The sequence below is a fragment of the Macaca thibetana genome, chromosome 1 (assembly GCF_024542745.1).
Source record: "Macaca thibetana thibetana isolate TM-01 chromosome 1, ASM2454274v1, whole genome shotgun sequence".
Taxonomy (NCBI): domain Eukaryota; kingdom Metazoa; phylum Chordata; class Mammalia; order Primates; family Cercopithecidae; genus Macaca; species Macaca thibetana.
Genome location: NC_065578.1, coordinates 92,859,472 through 92,883,247, shown reverse-complemented (window position 1 = coordinate 92,883,247; position 23,776 = coordinate 92,859,472). Strand labels below are relative to the sequence as shown.

The 23,776-nt window shown below is 40.9% G+C and overlaps 1 protein-coding gene across 3 annotated transcripts in view; it reads right to left on the bottom strand.

Moving 5' to 3' along the window:
- FNBP1L (formin binding protein 1 like) overlaps window positions 1-21,314 on the bottom strand; it is a 106,219-nt gene extending 84,905 nt beyond the window's left edge. For 2 of the 3 annotated variants that reach the window (XM_050807211.1, XM_050807221.1), the window contains exon 1: window positions 21,115-21,314. In XM_050807211.1, coding sequence (XP_050663168.1) covers window positions 21,115-21,138 — 24 coding nt within the window. In that variant the 5' untranslated portion in view covers window positions 21,139-21,314. The remainder of the gene's footprint in view (window positions 1-21,114) is intronic. The other variant, XM_050807231.1, reaches the window with a different exon arrangement.
- Between the last annotated feature and the right edge of the window lie 2,462 nt (window positions 21,315-23,776).

Genomic DNA, 23,776 nt, shown 5'->3' with positions numbered 1-23,776 from the left:
TGGCTCACACCTGTAATCCTAGCACTTTGGGCAGACTGCTTGAGCCCAGGAGTTTAAGACTAGCCTGGGCAACATGGCAAAACCCCATCTCCACCAAAAATATAAAAATTTGCCAGGTGTGGTGGCATTTCCCTGTGGTACCAGCTACATGGGAGGCTGACATGGGAGGATTGCTTGAACCCAGGAAGTCGAGGCTGCAGTGAGCCAAGATTGCACCACTGCACTCCAGCCTGGATGACCGAGCAAGACCCTATCTCCAAAAAAGACGGAAAAATTTGTCCACTAATGTTCAAAGCACACAGCAACATTATTCATGCCAAAAATAGAAAACGCCTAAATGTCAATCAACAGATGAATGGATGAATAAAATGTGGTATATGCATACAAGAGAATATTATTCAATTAAAAAAAAAAGAACGAAGTAATGCATAAGTTACAATATGCATAAGCCCTGAAAACTTTTAAACTAACTGAAACATGCCAGTCACCAATGACCACATATTCTGTAATTCCATTTACATGAAATGTCCAGAATAGGTAAATCAATTGAGACAGAAAGATTAGTGGTTTGCTAGGGCTGGGGTTGGAGGAGAGGGAGAAGAAGGGAGTGACTCCTAATGGGCACCAGCTTTCCTCCTGAGGTAATGAAAAGTCACAGTAAAAAGATCAGTGGTTGTACGGGAAGAGGGGATAACTAGGGGAAGCACAGAGGAATTGTGGGGAGGAGAGAAGAAATTTTTTTATTGTGGTAAAATACACATAATGTAAAATTTACAATCTTTTGTTTAGAGAGAGACAAGGTCTCACTCTGTTGCCCAGGCTGAACTCAAATTCCTGAACTCAAGCAATCCTCTCAACTCACCCTCAAGAGTAGCTGGGACTATTGCGCACACCACCATGCCCAGCTTTTTTAAGAGTTGGCATCTTGTTATGTTGCCCAGGCTAAAGTGCAGTGGCTATTAACAAGCACAATTATGGCACAGTACAGCCTCAAACTCCTGGCCTCAAATGATCCTCCTACCTCAGCCTCCTCAGTAGCTGGGACAACATGTATATGCCACCACACTTGGCTCTACCATTTTTAAGCATACAGTTCAGTGGTACTACGATACATTCATACTGTTGTACAACCATCACCACCAACCATCTCCAGAACTCTTTTCATCTTGCAAAACTGAAACTCTATACCCATTAAATGATAACCCCTTTCCTGCCAACCCCTATTCCCTGGAAACCATCATTCTACTTCCTTCTTTCCAATTTTGACTACTATAGGTACCTCATGTAAATGGAGTTGTACAGTATTTGTCCTTTTCTGACCTGCTTGTTTCACTTAACATGATGTCCTCAAGAGTCATCCATGTTTTACAGAATGTGTCAGAATTTCCTTCCTTTTTAAGGCTGAATAATATTCACTGCATGTGTATACCAAATTTTGTTTGTCCATTTATCTGCTGATGAACAAGTGGGTTGCTTCCATTTTTTAGCTATTGTCAATAATGTTGCTATACAAATGGGTGGACAAATACCTCTTTAAGACCCTACTTTTGGCGAGGTGCGGTGGCTCATGCCTATAATTCTAGCACATTGGGAGGCCAAAGTGGGTGGATCACTTGAAGTCAGGAGTTCAAGACTAGCCTGGCCAATATGGTGAAACCCCATCTCTACTAAAGATACAAAAATTAGCCAGGCATGGTGGCGTACACCTGTAGTTCCCAGCTACTCAGGAGGCTGAGGCAGGAGAATTGCTTGAATCTGGGAGGCGGAGGTTGCAGTGAGCAAGATCACACCACTGCATTGCAGCCTGGGCAACAGAGCTAGACTCCATCTCAAAGAGATGGAGGACACAAGGAGGACACAAACAAATGGAAGAACATTCCATGCTCATGGATAGGAAGAATCAATATCATGAAAATGACCATACTGCCCAAAGTAATTTATAGATTCAATGCCATCCCCATCAAGCTACCAATGACTTTCTTCACAGAATTGGAAAAAAACTACTTTAAAGTTCATATGGAACCAAAAAAGAGCCCGCATTGCCAAGACAATCCTAAGCAAAAAGAACAAAGCTGGAGGCATGCTGGTACCCGACCTCAAACTATACTACAAGGCTACAGTAACCAAAACAGCATGGTACTGGTACCAAAACAAGAGACAGACCAATGGAACAGAACAGAGGCCTCAGAAATAACACCACACATCTACAACCATCTGATCTTTGACAAACCTGACAAAATCAAGCAATGGGGAAAGGATTCCCTATTTAATAAATGGTGGTGGGAAAACTGGCTAGCCATATGTAGAAAGTTGAAACTGGATTCCTTCCTTACACCTTATACAAAAATTAATTCAAGATGGATTAAAGACTTAAATGTTAGAAGTAAAACCATAAAAACTCTAGAAGAAAACCTAGGCAATACCATTCAGGACATAGGCATGGGCAAGGACTTCATGACTAAAACACCAAAAGCAATGGCAACAAAAGTCAAAATAGACAAAGGGGATCTAATTAAACTAAAGAGCTTCTGCATGGCAAAAGAAACTACCATCAGAATGAACAGGCAACCTATAGAATGGGAGAAAATTTTTGCCATCTATGCATCTGACAAAGGGCTAACATCCAGAATCTACAAAGACCTCAAACAAATTTACAAGAAAAAAACAAACCCCATCAAAAAGTGGGCAAAGGATATGAACAGATACTTTTCAAAAGAAGACATCAATACGCCCAACAGACACATGAAAAAATGCTCATCATCACTGGCCATCAGAGAAATGCAAATCAAAACCACAATGAGACACCATCTCCCGTCAGTTAGAATGGTAATCATTAAAAAGTCAGGAAACAACAGATGCTGGAGATGATGTAGAGAAACAGAAACGCTTTTACACTGTTGGTGGGAATGTAAATTAGTTCAACGATTGTGGAAGACAGTGTGGCGATTACTCAAGGATCTAGAACTAGAATTACCATTTGACCCAGCGATCCCATTACTGGGTATATACCCAAAGGATTATAAATCATGCTACTATAAAGACATATGTACACGTATGTTTATTGCGGCACTATTCACAACAGCAAAGACTTGGAACCAACCCAAATGTCCATCAATGATAGACTGGATAAAGAAAATGTGGCACATATACACCATGGAACACTATGCAGCCATAAAAAAGGATGAGTTCATGTCCTTTGCAGGGACATGGATGAAGCTGGAAACCATCATTTTCAGCAAACTATCACAAGGACAGAAAACCAAAAACCACATGTTCTCACTCACAGGTGGGAAATGAACAATGAGATCACTTGGACACAGGGTGGGGAACATCACACACCGGGGCCTGTCAGGGGATTGGGGGTCTCGGGGAGGGATAGCATTAGGAGAAATACATAATATAAATGATGAGTTGAAGGCGCAGCAAACCAGCATGGCACACGTATACCTACGTATCAAACCTGCACGTTGTGCACATGTACCCTAGAACTTAAAGTACATAAAAAATAACTCCCCTGCCCCCCAAAAAAGAGACAACCCTCATGACACTGAAACAGGGCCTCCCAAAGGGTAACATTCTCTCAGGGCAAAATAGAAAAACCTGACCCCACAAAATGAAACCATGATATGCATAATTCTCTCGGCCTTAGTTTGGGAGAAAGAGAAAAAGTTTCCCCTGATGATTTTTAGCCTCAAACTTCTACTTATTTAGCTATGTAGCCTAAATCTTACGACTATTGTGGCCCTGAGAAACCCCCAAGTCAAAATTATTGCTTATATGGATTCTGGGTTGGTATCGTCCCCAAGGTACCTGACAGAAGTAATAGAAATCATTTCTGGAGGAACACATGTTATACTCAAGCCTCAATGGTTCCTGCAGATAAATTTAAAGTAACATGAACTTCTGATTAAAATTCACTAAACACACAAGTAAACAGCTCACATCTTGAATGAGAGTCAGCAATAACGTCAAACTAGGTATTTAAGTTATTAGGTAATAATTTAATAATTATGTTTAATATGTTTAAAGGCTGCTATTGAAAGTATGATTAAAGAACAAGAAATTGGCCAGGTACGGTGGCTCATGCCTGTAATCCCAGCACTTTAGAAGGCCGAGGCAGGCAGATCACGAGGTCAGGAGATTGAGACGATCCTGGCTAATATGGTGAAACCCCATCTCTACTAAAAATACAAAAAATTAGCCAGGCACTGTGCTGGGTGCCTGTAGTCCCAGCTACTCAGGAGGCTGAGGCAGGAGAATGGCATGAACCCAGGAGGTGGAGCTTGCAGTGAGCTGAGATCGCGCCACTGCACTCCAGCCTGGGTGACAGAGCGAGACTCCGTCTAAAAAAAAAAAGAAAAAGAAAAAGAAATTGACTATCTGGAAAAAAGCAAAATAGAATTTGTAGAAAAGAAAACAACATATTATGATTAAAATGTGAAACACAATGAATGTGTCAAACAACCAATTAACATAATTTATCCTATAATTTATTGAAAAAAATCTGTAAAAAGAAAACAGAACACAGTATAGAAATATACATAGTGAATGTTTTATTGATGTGGAGGATAGAGCAAGAAGATCCAACAAACATGTAACTGGGATTCCAGAGACATATGACAGAAACATAGAGGCAATTTTCAGAATACAAATATTGTGTTTAGTAAACAGTATACCAGATTTCAGGTTCCTATGTTGAATGAGCATAAATTAGAGAAAATTGTACATATCTTTATAATTACAAGGAGAAGATCAGTATGTATTGTAGCTACTCAATAAATCTTTGTTCTTCTGAAAAACAAAACAAAACAAAACCCTACTTTCAATTCTTTGGGTATATGCTCAGAAGTGAAATTGCTGAATCATACGTTTAATTTTTGGAGGAACCACCACACTGCTTTCCACGGCACAGTAACATTTTACATTCCTACCAAAAGGGCACAAGGGTTTCAATTTCTTCATATCCTTGCCAACACCATTTATTTTCTGTTGTTCTTATGGTAGCTGCCCTTATGTGTATGAGGTAGGCCACAGGGGATTTTTAAGGTAGTGAAACTATTCTACATGATCTTGTAATGTTGGATTCATGGCATTATGCACTTGTCAAAACCTACGGAACTTCACAGCACAAAGAATGAAAGTTAATGTATGCAAGTTTTAAAAATTATTTAGGAAGTCAGAGAATCTCAAGACAGAATGTAAAATGTGTTAAGAGAATCTGTTTTACAAACCTATGAAACAAACTCACTGAAGGGGATGAGAAAAGGTGCTGACGTAAGTAAATGGAAACGAAGAGCCTAAAACCAAATGCAAAGAACTGCACATAATCAATGTACTCCAGTTGACAGAGTTGTTTCCCACAGGGATATCAGTTAACAACTCTAATACTGCTATACATATATACTGGAAATAAACGATTAAGCAAATGGATGGCAGGTAGAGAAAATCACTGGATTAGGAATTTACGGATAAGCAAGGAAGGAGGCTAGAAAGATACATGTGGTAATGGATTAGATTTGGAGGTATCAGTGAGAACTCAGATTTAATTTAATAGATGGTTACATATAGAAATATTTATAAATATGTACACAGACGGTTCCCAACTTACGGTTGAGAACAGTTTCAACTTTACGATTGGTTAACTGGAACACAACCCCATCCTAAGGAGCATCTTATACACAGGTTAGTATACAAACATATTTTTTGTTAAGCTAAGAGGGCCTATAAAAATGATACAGCAGTAGCAATGAGCACAGCTAGCACCCAGATCTGTTTCTAACACTATTCTACAACAAAATGAACCAGGGCTCTTTGAAGAAATGGCTTATTCTAGGTTTCGGGCAGGAAATGCACAAAATGAGCCTGGATCACATATCTTACAGTCCCAGAAAGTAAGGAAGTGCTTTAAAAGAAAATCCTTATTGATGAAAGTCTGTTAAAAAGACACAAAAGCCAACCGAAAGAGTTCAAATGGTCAAAAGCTACAATAATCTGAGCAAAAAAACTAATGAAATAGTCTCGGATTATAACTCAAAGTACAAAGTAAATATCCATCAGTTCATACTGATATAAATAAATGACTGATGAATAAACAGATGGAGGGGAAAAGACAAATCTTCTGTGCAAAAGAACTTTAAATAAATTATGTAGATACTCTATCATAAAGGATGGGAGCATAACTCCCCTCTCCTTCAGTTTTCGCTATACATAATGACTTCCTTCCCAAGAGTACAGTATAGAAAAAGGAGGAGAAAAAAATACAGTGGAAAAATCTGATAAACACTACTTTAGCCAGGTGACCAAGATCAATGCCAAAAGTGATAAAATCCTGTCGATAACAGATACCCTTGAAATGATGTGATGCAAATGGCATATTGTCTTCCTCCCCAAAACCCGTAACTCCAGTCTAATCATGAAAAAACATCAGACATTTTCCAATAAAGGGGTATCCTACAATATGCTTGACCAGTACTCCTCAAAATTTTCAAAGTTATCAAAAACAAGGGAAGTCTGAGAAAATGTTACTGCCATGTGTCGAAGGAGACATACAACTAAACGTAATATGGAACAAAAAAGGGGCATTAGGTAAAAACTAAGGAAACCTTAATAAACTGTGGCCTTTAGTTAATAATAATGTATCAATATTGGTTCATTAGTTACAACAAATGTACCATACTAAAGTAGGATATTAATAATAGGAGAAACTGGGGCAGAAGGAATAATAAATACCTGCTCAATTTCTAAGTAAATCTAAAAGTGTTCTAAAAAATAAAGTCTATCAATTCAAAAAAAAGTAACTCCAGGCTGATGGCCTCTTACTCTCTGTAGACAAATTTATAGCTTGGTATTATATTTAGGTGACTAAGAGATCTGGGTTAAATATAGATCTTTGTTTCCAACATCCCGGGAAACCTTCTACTCACAAAATAAATTTCTGGCCTTTTGTTTCATGACTCTTTCCTCAGTCCCTAACGTATCGTCTCATCTGACTAGAGTCGGGTCAACTCCACCATGCACTGCCCATCAATTCTGGATACTTGCTCAAAACACCCTTCCATTCTGGCAGGTGATGTCAGCATGGCATGGTGTGTGACAAGTAAGAAGTAGTCCATGGAATCCAGCTAAGACACACGAGCCCTTTACCAACAGGACTCTTAAAATGATGGTGGGCTTTGTGAGATCCATGAAGATGTCATCTCTTCTTAAAATGTCTGATCGGGCCGGGCGCAGTGGCTCACGCCTGTAATCCCAGCACTTTGGGAGGCCGAGACGGGAGGATCACGAGGTCAGGAGATCGAGACCATCTTGGCTAACACGATGAAACCCTGTCTCTACTAAAAAAAAATACAAAAAAAATTAGCCAGGCGTAGTGGCGGGCGCCTGTAGACCCAGCTACTCGGGAGGCTGAGGCAGGAGAATGGCGTGAACCCGGGAGGCGGAGCTTGCAGTGAGCCCAGATCATGCCACCGCACTCCAGCCTGGGCAACTGAGCAAGACTCTGTCTCAAAAAAAGAAAAAAAAAAAATTCCTGATCAGTTACCTGTATTATTACCCTTAACTCCCATGTAATAATTCAAATATCCACATATTTGTTTTCCCTCTACTAAGCCATCATTAACTCCTTAGAGACAGAGATCATATATTCTATGCTTTGGCATACCTTATACCTATTCCTCTTCTTCCTAATAGAATCCTAATTTTGTTCAGGTCCAATGCACCCAGCTCTGCAGAAGATGTTTTTTGTAGGGTTTCTAGAAAAGCTTTTGCATTCGTGATAAAGAGGCAAACACTGTTGATGTTGTCCCCTGCTTTTTTTTTTTTTTTTTTTTTTTTTTTGGCCTTAAATACAAACATGATGGTTAGAACTGCAACTATCACCTTATAACTTCGAGGGAAAGTCCAAAACAATTGCACATGCTGACTCTGAGAGTGTTGATCTCGTGAACCCATGCCAGTGATGGTCTACCTCCAAATTTCTTGTTACGTAAGACAAGCTATTTGTTTAAGCACCTGACTAAAAAAAAAAAAAAATTCAAATTGTGCTCTCAACACCATAAACAGCAATGGTACATGTGACATCAACACTTCAACTTGCTTCTACCCTGGAAAGACTCTGCATACCTCCTGGGCTTTCACAAAAGGATTGGAAAAGAGAAAGCGGATTTGAACACTCCAGGGTAAATCAAGAAGAAAAATTCCTTTAAAAGGATCAAAAACTTCAAACAACCCAAACTCTAAACTTACAGGTAGAGTATATCAGAGCTCAGTATGCCCTAAGTTTAACAAACATCTTTCCAGAGTCCTGGAATCATAAAATACTTGAGGAAAGCCTCTAACATGAAAGACAGAAACCAAAACTGACAAAGAAAAAAAATGCAAACTTGGAGGTTACAATATTATGCAAAGATAAGAAAACTAAACGTAACAAACAAAAAATCTATTTTTTTATTTTTAGTTGACAAGTAGAAATTGTATATATTTATGATATAAAACTATCCTCATAGCAATTTTCAAGTATACATTTTTTTTTTTTTTTTTTTTTTTGAGACGGAGTCTCGCTCTGTCGCCCAGCCCAGGCTGGAGTGCAGTGGCGCGATCTCGGCTCACTGCAAGCTCCGCCTCCCAGGTTCACGCCATTCTCCTGCCTCAGCCTCCCGAGTAGCTGGGACTACAGGCGCCCACAACCGCGCCCGGCTAATTTTTTGTAATTTTTAGTAGAGACGGGGTTTCACCGTGGTCTCGATCTCCTGACCTTGTGATCCGCCCGCCTCGGCCTCCCAAAGTGCTGGGATTACAGGCGTAAGCCACCGCGCCCGGCCATCAAGTATACATTATTAACTGTAGTCAACATGATGTACAATAGATCTCTTTAACTTATTCTTCCTGCATAACTGAAAGTTTAAGTCTTTTGACAAACATCTTCCCAATTCTCCCCACACCCAGCCTCTGGTTACCACCATTTTGCTCTGTTCCTATGAGATCAACTTCTCTACACTCCACACGTAAGTGAGATGATGTGATATTTGTCTCTCCGTGCCTGGCTTATTTCACTTAACATGAAATCCTGCAGGTTCATCCATGTTATCGTAAATGACAGGATTTCCTTTTTTTCTTTTTCTTTTTTCTGTGACACAGCCCCCAGGAGATCCTGAAAACATGTGCCTGGGATTTCCTTCTTTTTCAGGACTGAATAGTATTCCATTGTGAGAATATATATTTTCTTTATCCATTCATTCACTGATGGACATTTATGTTGCTTCCTGTTTCAGTACCATTTGTGCTGCTAAAAGAAAATATCTGAGACTGGGTAACTTATAAAGAACAGAAATGTATTTGTCTTCATTCTGGAGGTTGGGAAGTACAAAATCCAGGTGCCAGGAAAATTGGTATCTGATGAAGGCTGCTCTCTGCTTTCAAGATAGCACCTTGGTGCTATGTCCTCACACATCAAAAGGGCAAACAGGAATGGAAAGTGTGAACTCTCTCCTTCAAGTCCTTTTATAAGGGCTGTAATCCCATTCATGAAGGCAGAGCCCTTACAGACTAATCACTTCTTAAAGGCCCCACTGCTTAAAACAGAATGAGCATCCCAAATCTGAAAATCCAAAATCGGAAATATTCCAAAACCTTTTGAGTGCCAACATGATGCTCAAAGGAAATGCTCATTGGAACAGTTCAGGTTTTGGATTTTCTGATTTGGGATGCTCAATTGGTAAGTATAATGCCAATATTCCAATATCCCCCAAAAAAAAATCACAAAAAAAAAATCTGAAATCCAAAACACTTCTGGTCTTCTCTAACTATTTCAGAGAAAGGGCACTTAATGTGTACTCTTGCATTGGAGATTAAGCTTCAACTTGTATTTTGGAGGGGCCACAAACATTCAAATCACAGCAATTCTGTATCTTGGCTATTGTGAATCACGTTGCGAAGAAAGTGGGTGCAGGTATCTCTTCACCATACTGATTTCCTGTCCTTTGGATAAATACACAGAAGTGGGATGCTAGGCCATATGGCAATTCTATTTTTAATTTTGTGAGGAACTGTCATATTGTTTTCCATAATGGCCGCACTAATTTACATTCCCACAAACAATGTACAAGGGTTCCCTTTTCTTCACCTCCTCACCAACATTTATCTTTCCTTCTTTTAGTAATAGCCCCATAACAGGTGTAAGGTGGTATCCGATCGGGGCTTTAATTTGCATTTCCCTGATGATCAGAGATGTTGAGCATTTTTTCATACACATGTTGGCCAATTACACGTCTTCTTTCAAGAAATGTACGCTCAGGTCCTCAGCCCATTTTTTTTAATCAAGTTGTTTTCTTGCTACTGAGTTGTCTGAGTTCCTTACATATTTTGGGTATTAACCCCTTATCAGATGCATAGTTTACAAATATAGTAGTCCCCCTTTATCCACAGGGATACACTCTGTTCTTTTTTATTTTCTTTCTTTTTTTTTTGAGACAGAGTCTCGCTGTGTCATCCAGGCTGAGTGCAGTGGTGTGATCTCAGCTCACTGTAACCTCCACCTCCTGGGTTCAAGTGATTCTTGGAGTAGCTGGGATTACAGGTGCATGCCACCACACCTGGCTAATTTGTGTATTTTTAGTGGAGACGGGGTTTTGCCATGTTGCCTAGGCTGGTCTCAAATCCCTGGCCTCAAGTTATCCACCCACCTTGGCCTCCCAAAGTGCTGGGATTACAGGCATGAGCCACCACACTCAGCCCACAGAGGATACACTGTAAGACCCCCAGTGGATGCCTGAAACCTTGTGTAGTACCAAAGCCTATACGGGTCTATACTGTTTTTCCTATACTTCTATACTTATGATAAACTTCAATTTATAAATTAAGCACAGTAAGAGATTAACAACAATAACTAATAAGAGAACAATTAGAATAATAAATGGTAACAAACATTATGTGAATGTTTATTTCTGAAAATTTCCATTTAATATTTTCACACCACAGTTGACCACAAAAAGCAAAACTGAAGGGGGATTACTGTAATATTCTTCCATTCCCTGGGCTGTCTTTTCACTCTGTTGATTGCTTCCTTTGTTGTGTAGAAGCTTTTTAGTTTGATGTAATCCCTCTTGTCCATTTTGCTTTTGTTGCCTATATTTTTGGAGCCGTAACTAAAAAATCTCTGCCAAGATCAATATCATAGAACTATACTTTCTTCTAGTATTTTTACAGTTTCAGGTCCTATGTTTAAGTCTTTAATCCATTTTAAGTTGATTTTTGTATGTGGTGTGACATGAAGGTCTAGTTTCATTCTTCTGGGCTAGGCACGGTAGCTCATGCCTGTAATCCTAACACTTTGGGAGGCTGAGGCAGGAGGATCACTTGGGCCTAGTAGTTCAAGACCAGCCTGGGCAACGTGGTAGACCCCATCTCTATCTAAAAACAAAACACTCATTCTTCTGCATGTGGATATCCAGTTTTCCTCCTCAAAAACCTGTCTTTGATCTATAAAAAGAACCAAGAGAAGATATTGCTCCAAGATACAAGTAGAAAATGCTATTTTAAAATTACATTTAGAAAACAAAACCAAAAAAACACGGCTCTTAGAAATAAAAATAGCAAAAATTAAAAACTTAAATAAGAAATTTCCGTTTCCAGTAATGGAGGGCTAAGTTGTCAACTATCGCTATTTAACTGAACAAAAAATCTGGATGAAATATATTTCAAAAATTTTAAATCATCCAAGAAGACAAGCCAAGAAATGTGAAGTAAGAAGGAGAATCCAGAAAGGTAAAAGAGCACATAAGCTACTCTTGCCCTGAGGATGTCTGCCAATCCTGAAAAATTAGAATCTCTGTTTTGATAATCAGCAAGAGGCACAGGGAAAAAAAATCAAAATCCAACAACCACACAAGAGAACTGCACATCTTAAAACTGGCTTAAGGTAGTCCCAGACCAGTAATCACCCCAAGCAAACGGCAGAAGAAAATACAAATTCTGTACATAAAATAGAACATTGCAACTAACCACGGAAGGATGATTCTCACAGATATCAAGGAAGAAAATGCAAAATGGAAGAAAACAGATGTTAAATGGAAGAGGGTGCAAAAGAGTACTTATCATATGGTATCATGTATATGAAATTTTAAAACCTACAAAAGTAATCAATGGTGATACAATTCAGAATAGTGGTTGGAGGTCAGACGCAGTGGCTCACACCTGTAATCCCCAGCGCTTTGGGAGGCTGAGGCAGATGGATCACTTAAGCCCAGGAGATCCCAGCCTGGGCAATATGGCTAAATGCTATCTCTACAAAAAATACAAATATTAGCCGGGTGTGGTGGCAAGCACCTGTAGTCCTGCTACTCAGGAGGCTGAGGATGGAGGATCACCTGAGTCAGGTAGGTCGAGGCTGCAGTAAGCTGTGATGGCACCACTGCACTCCAGCCTGGGCTATGGAAGTGAGACCCTGTCTCAAAAAAGATAAGAAAGAAAAGGAATTGGCATATATTAAGCACTAAAATTGGCTGAATCAATAGTGGGATTCAATGGCTTGCCATCCCCAGTAAATACTCCCCCAAAAGCAACCATTATAATCTTTTTTTTTTTTTTTTTTTTGAGACAGGGTCTTGCTCTATCACCCAAGCTAAAGTGCAGTGGCAGATGACAGCTCCCCGCAGCCTCGACTCCTGGGCTCAGGTGATCCTCCCGCCTCAGCCTCCTGAGTAGCTGGGACTACAGGTGCGCACCACCACGCCCAGCTTATTTCTGCTTTTTTTTTTTTTTTTGGTAGAGAAAGGGTTTCACCATGTTGCCCAGGCTGGTTTCTCTGGGCTCAAGAGATCCGCGCACCTTGGCCTCCCAAAGCGCTGGAATTACAAGCATGAGCAGCGGCACCTGGCTCCTTATCTATAAATTGGGTATGCAGCAAGGACACTGCAAAAACAAAACAGATATCCTTTACTCCCTAAAAACAACAAAATTATGGTGTGCCAAAAATAGTAAAATCTCACTCTATACATTGATTCTTTTCAAACTATAACAAGTATACAAATACTAGTATTTCCCATCTTTCATGAGATATTTGTAAAGTCTGCTAACTAGTTCTCTATCAAGAACTTGAGGAAAAAAATGCCCCTAATTGCCAAACGTGGATTTGGATTCAACATGGACACTTTACATAAACTTTTATCCTTGTTATTATAGATTTTTTTTCTTGGGCTCCAAACAGATTCTAAATGCTGACCCCCACATTACAAAAAGCAGTCAGACATTTTTTTTCCTTGGAGACAGTGTCTCATTATATTGCCCAGGCTGGACTCAAGTTGCTGGGCTCAAGCGATCTTCCTGCCTCAACCTCCCAAATAGTTGAGACTAGAGGGGAGTATCCCCATGCCCAAGTAGGTAACATCTCACAATGCCCGACAGCATCCTCCTATGGTATAAAAGAGGTTTCAAAGAACTAGCCAACGAAAATTCTGTAAAACCAATCATAGAAGTTAATACAACTTATTTTGGGGAAAAAAGGAAAATGCTGAAAGGCACAGATGACAATATTAAAATCATCTGTAACACTAATAGATTATGTTTATTATTTCTAAAGCACAATTTGCAGTTTTAGAGCATTTATCATTGTCATCAATTAGGTGATGTTTCAAATATTCTAAAATATTTTGTTATTAGAATACTCTTAGCATATAAATCAGCTCATGAAACTAGGAATTAAAGCAGAAGTGTGGGAATCAAAACTAACTGCATTTTCCCAGTGAACACCCTCTCACCTCCAGAAAAAGCACTGATACCTAAACTGATATAGAAGTAAAAATATAGTTGTCCACCAGCACTGGTATTCACCATGGATGTTCAAGTCCCTTATAAAATGGCATGTGGCATAGGGCCAGACACAGTGGCTCATGCCTGTAATCCCAGCACTTTGGGAGGCCGAGGGAGGAAAGTCACTTGAGGCCAGGAGTTCACGACCAGCGGAGCAATGCAGCGAGATCTTGCCTCCACAAAAAAAAATTAGCTGGGTATGATGGCACATGCCTGGAGTCCTAGCTACTTGAGAGGCTGATGCAAGACGATCACTTGAGTCCAGGAGTTTGAGGCTGCGGTGAGCTATGATTGTGCCACTGCACTCCAGCCTGGGTGACACAGCAAGACCCTATCTCTAAAAAAAAATAAATAGGCCAGGCGCGGTGGCTCACACCTGTAATCCCAGCACTCTGGGAGGCCGAGGCGGGCAGACCACAAGGTCAGAAGATCTAGACCATCCTGGATAACATGGGGAAATCCCGTCTCTACTAAAACTACAAAAACAAAATAAGCCAGGCGTGGTGGCGGGCACCTGTAGTCCCAGCTACTCGGGAGGCTGAGGAGGGAGAATGGCATGAACCCATGAGGCGGAGTTTGCAGTGAGCCAAGATCACGCCACTGCACTAGAGCCTAGGCGAGAGAGTGAGACTCCGTCTCAAAAAATAAATAAATCTCTGTCTCAAAAAATAAATAAAAATAAAATGGCACGGTATATGCACATAACCCACATAATCTACACACATCCTCCCATATATTTTAAGTAATCTCTAGATTTAAATAATCTCTAGATTGCTTATAATACCTAATACAATGTAAATGGCATGTGTAAATAGTTGTTATGCTGTATTGTTTTTAGATTTGTATTATTTTTATTGTTGTATGATTGTTTTAATTAGTATTTCCAGTCCATGGTTGGTTGAATCCACAGATGTGGAAATCACTGATATGGAGGGCCTACAGTATAAAGTCACAGATAAAGGGGAAAGAAAAAACAGTATAAACAAGTTGTAGTAATTATATTTAAAAATAAAACTCATTTCAAATCAGTAGCATATTATTAAAGGAAATAACGTCCTTCAAATATTCTTGCATGGGTGATAAAATAAATACACTTTCATCTTCTAAAACCCAGAGGTATTCCCCTCCTGCCACCAAAGTATTCAGAAGCAAGAAGTAATCCTTTCTACCAACAAACTAAGACTTCCTTCTGTGAATTTTTAAATGGTCTGAAAAGTGGGTTGATTATATGCAAATGCATAACTACACACACACACACACACACACACACATACAGTCACACACATACATGCACACAAAAGGTTCATGAATCAAGCAGCCAGACCAACCTCTTTGCCTGCCTGGTTCCAGTCTACCCTTTATCACTAATTTCAGACATTCTGCACTCAAATTCAAGTCAAACGTAACACTAGACTCAGGTCAGTCCAGCAAACATTTATTAAAGAGCCTAATAATGTCAGGCTCTAAGCCAGGTAGGATAGAGCAATGAATCAGACAATGAATAAGCAATGAGTAAGACACAGTATCTGCCCTCTAGAAACTTCTCAGGAACCCCCACCTGCATAACCCTTCTTATTCCAAAACCTAGGTCAAGTGACAGAGTCTTCCTAAAGATTTTCCTGTGATGTCTAGAATGAAAAGTCATTTTTCACAGCCCTGAAGTCCATCTATTACTTTCTACTTGTTTTAGGGTTGCTTTGAGGCTCATGCTGATATCTAACTGATTCTTTTAGTATGCCCCACAAAGCCTAGCTTAGTGCTGAAGCCATAATAGGCATGAAATAAACATGTGTTGAATGAACAAGCCTCAGTCCTGTTTACATGTTTTAGATGTATTAGACAGACATGGCCTGAATTGAAATATGGAACAGCTTTTACATTCTATAAAACAAAACCTTTATATAACCTTTCCCACCAGTTTTTAATATTCTATAGATATATTCCCCAAGGCAGATTTTTTTTTTTTTGCTATTGAAGTGAAAATGTTTAAAGATTGAAGATTATTAAATAAGACAGCACTTGTTGATATGCACAGATGGTATTTGACAATTATAAGCCATTACTATTCTCTTGCCATATTTTCTCTCTACAAACTAGCTGATAGGGGAAAAACTTGGTAGAGCAAGTATTTTTTAAATTTCCAGCCAAAATCATATTTTATAGGTTTATAGGGTGGGGGAAGGAGAAAGAGCAAATATTTTAAGAAAAAGGCAGGGAAAGCAAGTGGAAGTAAATGGAGTATGAGCCGCAATGCAAAGGAGATACTGGTTAGAGGCAGCTCTCCAGCTTCCAACTTATTATAGTCATTACGGAATGGTGACATAAACAGATATCTTGATACCTCTCACTCATCCTCCTTAACTAACAGCAATAACATCTGTAATACAATGTTGAACACAACAATTTCTGCCAACAAAAGGGAATGTAAGTTATAAGTATTTATATCATGACAATTTCCCTAAGATTTGAATGCACAAGAAATAACTATAATATAAGGTGGTAGTCCCATAAGAAAGATAATATCCAGAATGGATAGTCTGGAGGCATGGGGTTGATAGGAATTGGTCAACAGAGGGCATTCTGGGCAGTAGTATCAATGTAGGGGAGTATTTTGGAGTTAGTAAAGTAATATCACCTCAAAGCAACTCCACCTTTTGTCAGGGCAGGGCCAATACCATAAGCCTTCATAAATCTCACCAAACATAACAGTGCTTCCCATATAATAGACACAAAATAATTATTGTATTTTTAAAACAAAACTGAATTCCTACAGCAGTTTCATGGCCTTTCATTTACTTTTGGAGAAGCAATTCAGTTTACATTAATAATGAATTTTCTTTGTCAATCTCCTCTAGACAAGCACCCTCTAAAAAATGTGAAATAAAATTAAAGTCAATATTATAGACAGTCCCAGCTTCTTGGGAGCTTAAGGCAGGACAATTGTGGAGCGCAGAGTTCAAGACTGGCCTGAGAGTATAGCAAGACCCTATCTCTAAAAATATACATATATATTACAGATATGGTCTAACCAGTAGACTATGAGACCCAATTCCTTTTCACAGATAAATCTATTAATGTGGCCTAAGATTTCATCAATTACTTAGGCAGTCACATTACCAAGCTATCAATCAAGTAAATTCACCAGAAATTACCTGTAGGTCTTTTCTTCCCCATCCTTTCACCATTTTACTTGATAAAAATGTTTAACCCAAGTAATAAAACTTAACTTTATAATTTTGGTTTCAGCTTTAGACTTTCTTGAGCTGTTATCTAGATCACCTAACCTATCATCACCTACAAAGGCTTTGAGAACCCTAAAGATACACTTGCTAATTAGTCACTAATACTCTGGGTAATGTAATCAACTATCAATGCAATTGGAAAAAACATGCATGATCACCTACAAGCATTGTTTTGGTCAGTGAAAACAAAGATGAGTCCAGTCTTTCTACACTCAAGGACAATCTAGTCACTTACAATGTAAATTTAAGTCCTATATAAAGTGCTATGAAGTCAAGATAATGATGCATTAAAAGGTTAAGATTGAGGGTAATACATAAATTATCCACCTAATCTATCACTCAACCCACATTTTTCAATGTCTTCCAAAAAGATATAAGCTTTGTCAAATGCATTTAGTTAATAATACGATGAAGGCTGGGCACAGTGGCTCATACCTATAAACCCAGCACTTTGGGATGCGAGGCGGGCAGATCACAAGGTTGGGAGTTCGAGACCAGCGTGGCCAACATGGTGAAACCCCGTTTCTACTAAAAATTCAAAAATTAGTTGGGCATGGTGCTGTGCATCTGAAATCCCAGCTACTCAAGGGGCTGAGGTGGGAGAATGGCTTGAACCTGAGAGGCTGAGGTTGCAGTGACCCGAGATCGTACCACTGCACTCCAGGTTAGGCAACAGAAGACACTCTGTCTCAAAAATAATAATAATATAAATAATATAATGAAAATAACAATGGCTTTTAAATTATACATTCTTAAACTAAGGACCAAAGATTATATCGACCAGGAAATTAAGGCATAAAAAAATTTATATGCACTTATAAATTAAATCAGGTATTTGAATCCATCTTCTAACTACCAGACTTATCCAGCATTTCCCTTGGGTAGCAAAATTTTCAGTAAATCATATGTATGTGAGGTGCTCAGCCATATATTTTTTTTCATATCTATACACACATTCACAACCCATACACAGATTTTTGTCTGTCGAACTTTAACCAGGTCCTCAAAAAACTAAAAACCTATTTCTTAATAAGTAAAACTTATTTACTAAACATAGGTCTTTTTCAATCTCTAATTTCCCTGTTTAAAAAAAAAGCAAATAATTTCAAAATCTGTGCTTTGTGAAATTATTAATTCATATTTGGCTCTCTATCTGATCCATCCATTCTTGCTATGTAAGAAAGAAATGAACATAGTAAGCAATGCCTAAGATGCTACCGTGCATCCTGAAGAAGTGAACACAGTATCATCTCTTTCTTTGGTATTACCCAGAATACAATGCAAAACTGTGACTGTAGTATACATTCACCAACTTATTTACTCATTTGGAACACTAGAAATCCTTGTAAGCACAGTTCAAATTTATTACAAGTTAATTCATATCCCCTAACAACTACACAACCAAAGTCTGACACGACCTACTTAGCATATCACTAAAAAAAAGTCCCCCAAAGTCAGTATTAGAGTCGTTCTACTGAATTCCTTTCTTTTCTCAAATTTAACATAAGACTTAAGAAGCATTAAAACAGCAAAAAAAAAAAAAAAAACTCCAATGATTGTTACAAGAAGCAGACTTAGGTTTAAGTGCATGGCTACATATCATTTTTCTGTAACAACATATTCTCAATAATTAACTCTTTGGGACAGTAATGTGATTCTAAACATGAAATAATAGGATAACTGGTTTCTAAATCCAAAATTTCAAGAGAATTTCCCAACCTCGAATTCCTCAATGGCAAGAGCACAGTACAGGTGTTTGTATTACATTACAATCCATTGGAAGTACAATCCTTTTTCAAAACTGAGAACAGTAAAAATAGGAAGCATACTCAAATTTTCCTAAGGTTTTTTCTAGTCCCAACAATAGTCCTCTACACCAAGTTCTGCTTATCTAAGTTTTAGACACCAAGTTGGTATTAGTTGATTCTACATTACTTAGTTTCTAATAAATGTTTCCCTCAAATCCTCAAACTAAAAATCTTAAAATATGGAGATGTGCTAAATGTTAAGAGAAAAATTAAAAATCTTTTTTCAGAATTTCCAAAGGACACAAAACAAATTTTAGTTAGAACAAAAATTCCCATCTCTTCTACAGTTTATCTTTTCAGATTGCTGAGAAACTATTTAAATGCTGAAAGTAAATAACCAAATTACAGGAGACAGCAGAGAAATGGAATAGTTTCCTTATGTAGTACCATAAGTTTAAAAAAAAACTTTAAAATAACATTTTATTATTCACTAAAATAATGTTTTCCCTTAAAACTGTTATTCTTTAGTGTGATACAAGGTGAATTTTTTTTTAAACCTTAAGAGTTAAATCTAAATAACATGCCTCCACTGTTTTCCTATGTTTACTTTTTAAAAGTATTCTACTTACATTTTAATTTCCTTTGAAGCACGAGTCATTTAAACAGGCAAAAATTAAAACATTTTGTAATTATAAAAATGGATGAATGCACTCTGGTAAGCATGAAAAAATTGAAAAATTGAAAATAAAACTATACCGATTTCCTTTCATTGATAATTCACTATAATCAATTACAGAATGCACAAAGTGTAAGGAAAAAAAGGCCAATAATGCCTGAGAAACTAACCAATGTAAAAGGATTAAACTTTACATAATTCTTTTCCACACAATCCTCCCCAATATAAGAACAATTAATGCTATCTAAGAAACAGAATGAAGGGGCTCCTAAGGTATTTTCTCTTGGGTGGTGTGTTTACAGACTGGGTAAGCACTTGTCCAGAATGTTGCACAAGAGATTCCTGGCTAGCTAAGTAAGCGTTCACTAGATGGACTCTAAAGTGTCACAGTTCTAAGATTCCCAATCTATGAGTAGACGAGAAAAATAAGAAAACATTTTGCCTTTCAATTAACCGATCGGCTTTCACTCCCACCCTAGCCGGGCACACACATACTCAAAAGTTATTTCTCCCCTTTATCTGCAGTGATTTCACGAGATCCTCGCGAACAAAAGGCACGGAAAACAGGCACAGGTGGAATAAAAAGGGGAGTGGCTGAGGCCAGGCGGCTCTCGGAACAGCGCCCCCACGCACCCAGTTCCCCCGGCCGCACCTGAGAAATCACAGCCCTCTACACCTCCACCCTTCCGCGCCGGCGCCAGGGGCAAATTCTCCGACCTATTACCCTCCGCCCGTACCTTGGCCAGACATTGGGCATTGTCTGGAGCCTCCTGTGCCAAAGAACGGCAGGGAGGAAAGGAAAGGAGAGAACGAAGGAGAAAGAACAAGTGAGAATAAAGAACGGAAGGGGAAGTAAAGCAACAGGGAAACCGTACGCTCCTTTTGGCAAAATTAGCTTCCTGAATTAAATCACTCGATTTAATTCAGCCCCCAAAACCAAGCCATCAGCCCAAAGGCTGCAGCCGGGGTTGGCCAAACCGGAGTCCCTCGAAGCTGTGCCCGCCCGAAGCACAGAAGCAGAGAGAGGGAAATGGGAGTGTGGGCTGGGCCTGGCTGGCCCGAGGCCGGGCTCCGAACAAAGCCGCCTGGGTCCCCATACCTGGGGCGAGAGCTCTGGGCGGCGCCTCCCCGCTCCCCGCTCCCCGCGCCGCCCCAGCCGGGCGACGCCCTAGCCCCGCGGACCTGGCCCGGGCGAGGGATCGCGGCCGGTCCCCTCCCCGCCCTCGAACAGCGCCCATTGGGGACAATGGGCCCCCTCCCCCGCCTCCAGGAGAAGAGATACAAAGGGAGAGACGAGCCGCCGGGCGCGAAGCCAGGCGTCGGGAAAGTGAAGGCGGAGGAGGAAGGGACAAGAGGGGATCACGGCGGACGCAGTAGCCCGCGGGCTGCTCCCCCGGCCGTCCCGGGCGCCGCCCGAGCCGCACCACGGTGGCAAAGGCGGGGGCACGGACTAGCGGCCCCCTAGACCCCCGACCGAGAAGGGAAGAGGAGTCTGCACACAAAGAGGAGCGAGACCCTCACCCTCCGCCAGCGCCGTACCAAGGACCGCGGTGCGCGCTCTCACCGCCGAAGGTCCGCGGCGCCCGCCCAACCCGCGCTTCTCAGGGGCCGGGGTCCAAGCGGGGCGCCCCTTTCCCCCACTCACCCACAGCTCTGTGCCCCAGCTCATGGCGGAACTTGAGGCGACTCTGGCCGTCTGGCGTTGCCGCTGTCCGTCCGTCTGTCGGCTCTGCAGTCAGTCGATCCGACCTCTCACTCCCTGGCCGGCGGGCTAGCAACTCAGCGGGTCTGCCTCGAAAGGTGCCGCCACCGCCGGGCTCCCCAGTGAGTGAGAAAGACGCGACTGGTGAAGGCGCCGCCGCCGCCGCGTCCCCGCCTCCCCGAGCTGGGCGGGAGGGGGCCGGGGCCGAGGGGAGGCGGAACGCGGCGCGGGGAGGGGGCGGGGCGCAGTGCATCCTGGGATCGGGGAGGACCTGGGCGCCCCTGGCCACCGCCGCCGGGGTCCCCCAGCGGGCACCTGGTCACCCTCGCTGGCCCCTTTCGCTCGTCGAGTCTCCTCCCGCCGGTACCCCGGAGCTTGGACTGCCTCCGCTCCGCCGACATTCGCACCCCGTTTCCAAGATAGAAAGGGAGAGAAGGGAAAAGATCCCACCGCCGCTATTATCTCATTCCTCCTCTGCGCTGAGCCCCTTTACGTGAGGCAATTTCAGTTACCTGCCTTTCCTGCCTCTTGTCTCCTCCACGCGGGAGAAACCTTGACAGGGAAGCGTCATCCAAATCCTAGAGTTTAGATTGAGGAGAGTTGTGTTTTATTTTTTTAAATCTTGATGCTTAAGGTGATCTTTCGAGCCTGATGCTTTGACATGACGATTATTGGGGACCACCAAAATGTGCACAGGTTGAACATCAAATGTGAATGCAACATGTCCCCGATTCTGTCTTTAAATGTTTAATTTTATAAATTCTGTCAGGAAATTATAAAAAGAGGCAGCTCTTCCAGTAATCATTTGGGGATGTTGCCAAGGCACGAGATGGAAGACGTGGACAAATGTGAGCCGAGCTGTCACCTACCGAAGATGAGAAGGCAGCTTGCCCCATCTCTGGAATGGGCACCTCGTGGGTGGGGGTTGGATGGGAGCCAGATTTTTCTCTGGTAGTGTAAACAGCCTATTAGGAACTTCAGATCTCTTTCACGTCCCGGTATCGGAACCTTGGAGGCAGGTCCACTACTTCCTTTTTTCTCTATGGAGCTACTTCTTGGCCTATCTCCATGGGAAGGCTGTTAGCTAGCTTGGCTGGTGCTACTAGATATCAAGTACGCTGAGCAACTCCCTAACATATGCTTTAGTATTAATAGCTTGTCTCCTAAAGCAAGCAAGCGCACACACACACTTCAAAGCAGTCAACTAGTAGAGTACTCCTCAGTGCGTCATGACAGCTGGGTGTTTTAGGAAGCTCTCCCAACGGGTTCTTTGTCAGCATTGAAACTCCTCCCCTACCTGGCCTGCACAGGTGTTCCAACCTCTTCCGCTTAATCCGTGTCCTTGCCTAGCTGCGCTCCCTCTTGGAGTTGAGGCCAACAGCCAGACAGCCCAGTTGCTAATCTTCCTAAATTCTCTGCTCTCCTTCCCTGAGGCCACTTTAAGCATACGAATGCCCTCTTCCAAGTGGGTTATAGACAATTTTTAAATGCTTAAGTTTGTACCATGCAGTGAAAAGCCTGTGAAGCATTGAACAACAGTTTCTAATATTTTTCCACATTGCCTCTATTCCAAAAGAATTTCTTCGTTTATTTATATCACCTAACATTGTTAACCGCCTCTCCTATCACTTCCTCTCAATCCCTGGAATCATGAATGTATTTTGCAATTGCAAGTAACACTAATTAGTAAGGGAAAATGGAATGGAAATGGAATTTTTTTTTTTTTTTTTTTTTTTGGACGGCTTTTCACTCTGTCGCCCAAGTTGGAGTGCAGTGGCGCGATCTTGGCTCACTGCAACCTCCACCCCCCAGGTTCAAGCAATTCTCCTGCCTCAACCTCCCGAGTAGCTAGGATTACAGGTGCCCGACACCACGCCCAGCTAATTTTTGTGTTTTTAGTGGAGACGGGGTTTCACCATGTTGGGCTGGTCTGGAACTCCTGACCTCAAGTGATCTGCCTGCCTCAGCCTCCCAAAGTGCTGGGATTATAGGCGTTAGCCACTGTGCCCAGCCAGGAAATTGATTTATTAAATGAGTATCTCATTATTTAGCAGCACAGCAATACCAAGATTTATTATATCTAAGTATTGTCATAAAAGCTAAGACCTATAGAGTATAATTTAAACCGAAGTTAAAGAATTTATCTCTTTTTTTTTTTTTTTTTTCTGAGACACAGTCTTGCTTTGTTGCCCAGCAGTGCAGTAGGGCCATCTGGGCTCACTGCAACCTTCGCCTTTCCGGCTCAAGCAATTCTCCTGCCTTAGCCTCCCAAGTAGCTAGGATTATAGGTGCTCGCCACCACACCTGGATAATTTTTTGGATTTTTTTGTAGAGATGGGGTTTTGCCATTGTTGCCCAGACTGGTCTTGAACCCCTGGGCTCAAGCGATCCAACCCCCTCAGCCTCCCAAAATTCTGGGATTACAGGCCATGAACCACCACACCCAGCCAGGATTTCTCTTTTAAAGTAAAATAATCTACTGTTCACATTAAAATTCCCAACCGTGCTGTTTATGTAATTTCCCAATAGAACATAAAGCTCACCTCCTACATGAAGATTTTTTCTTCTTTCAAGGTTCTGAAGCAGGATTCCACACTTAAAACAA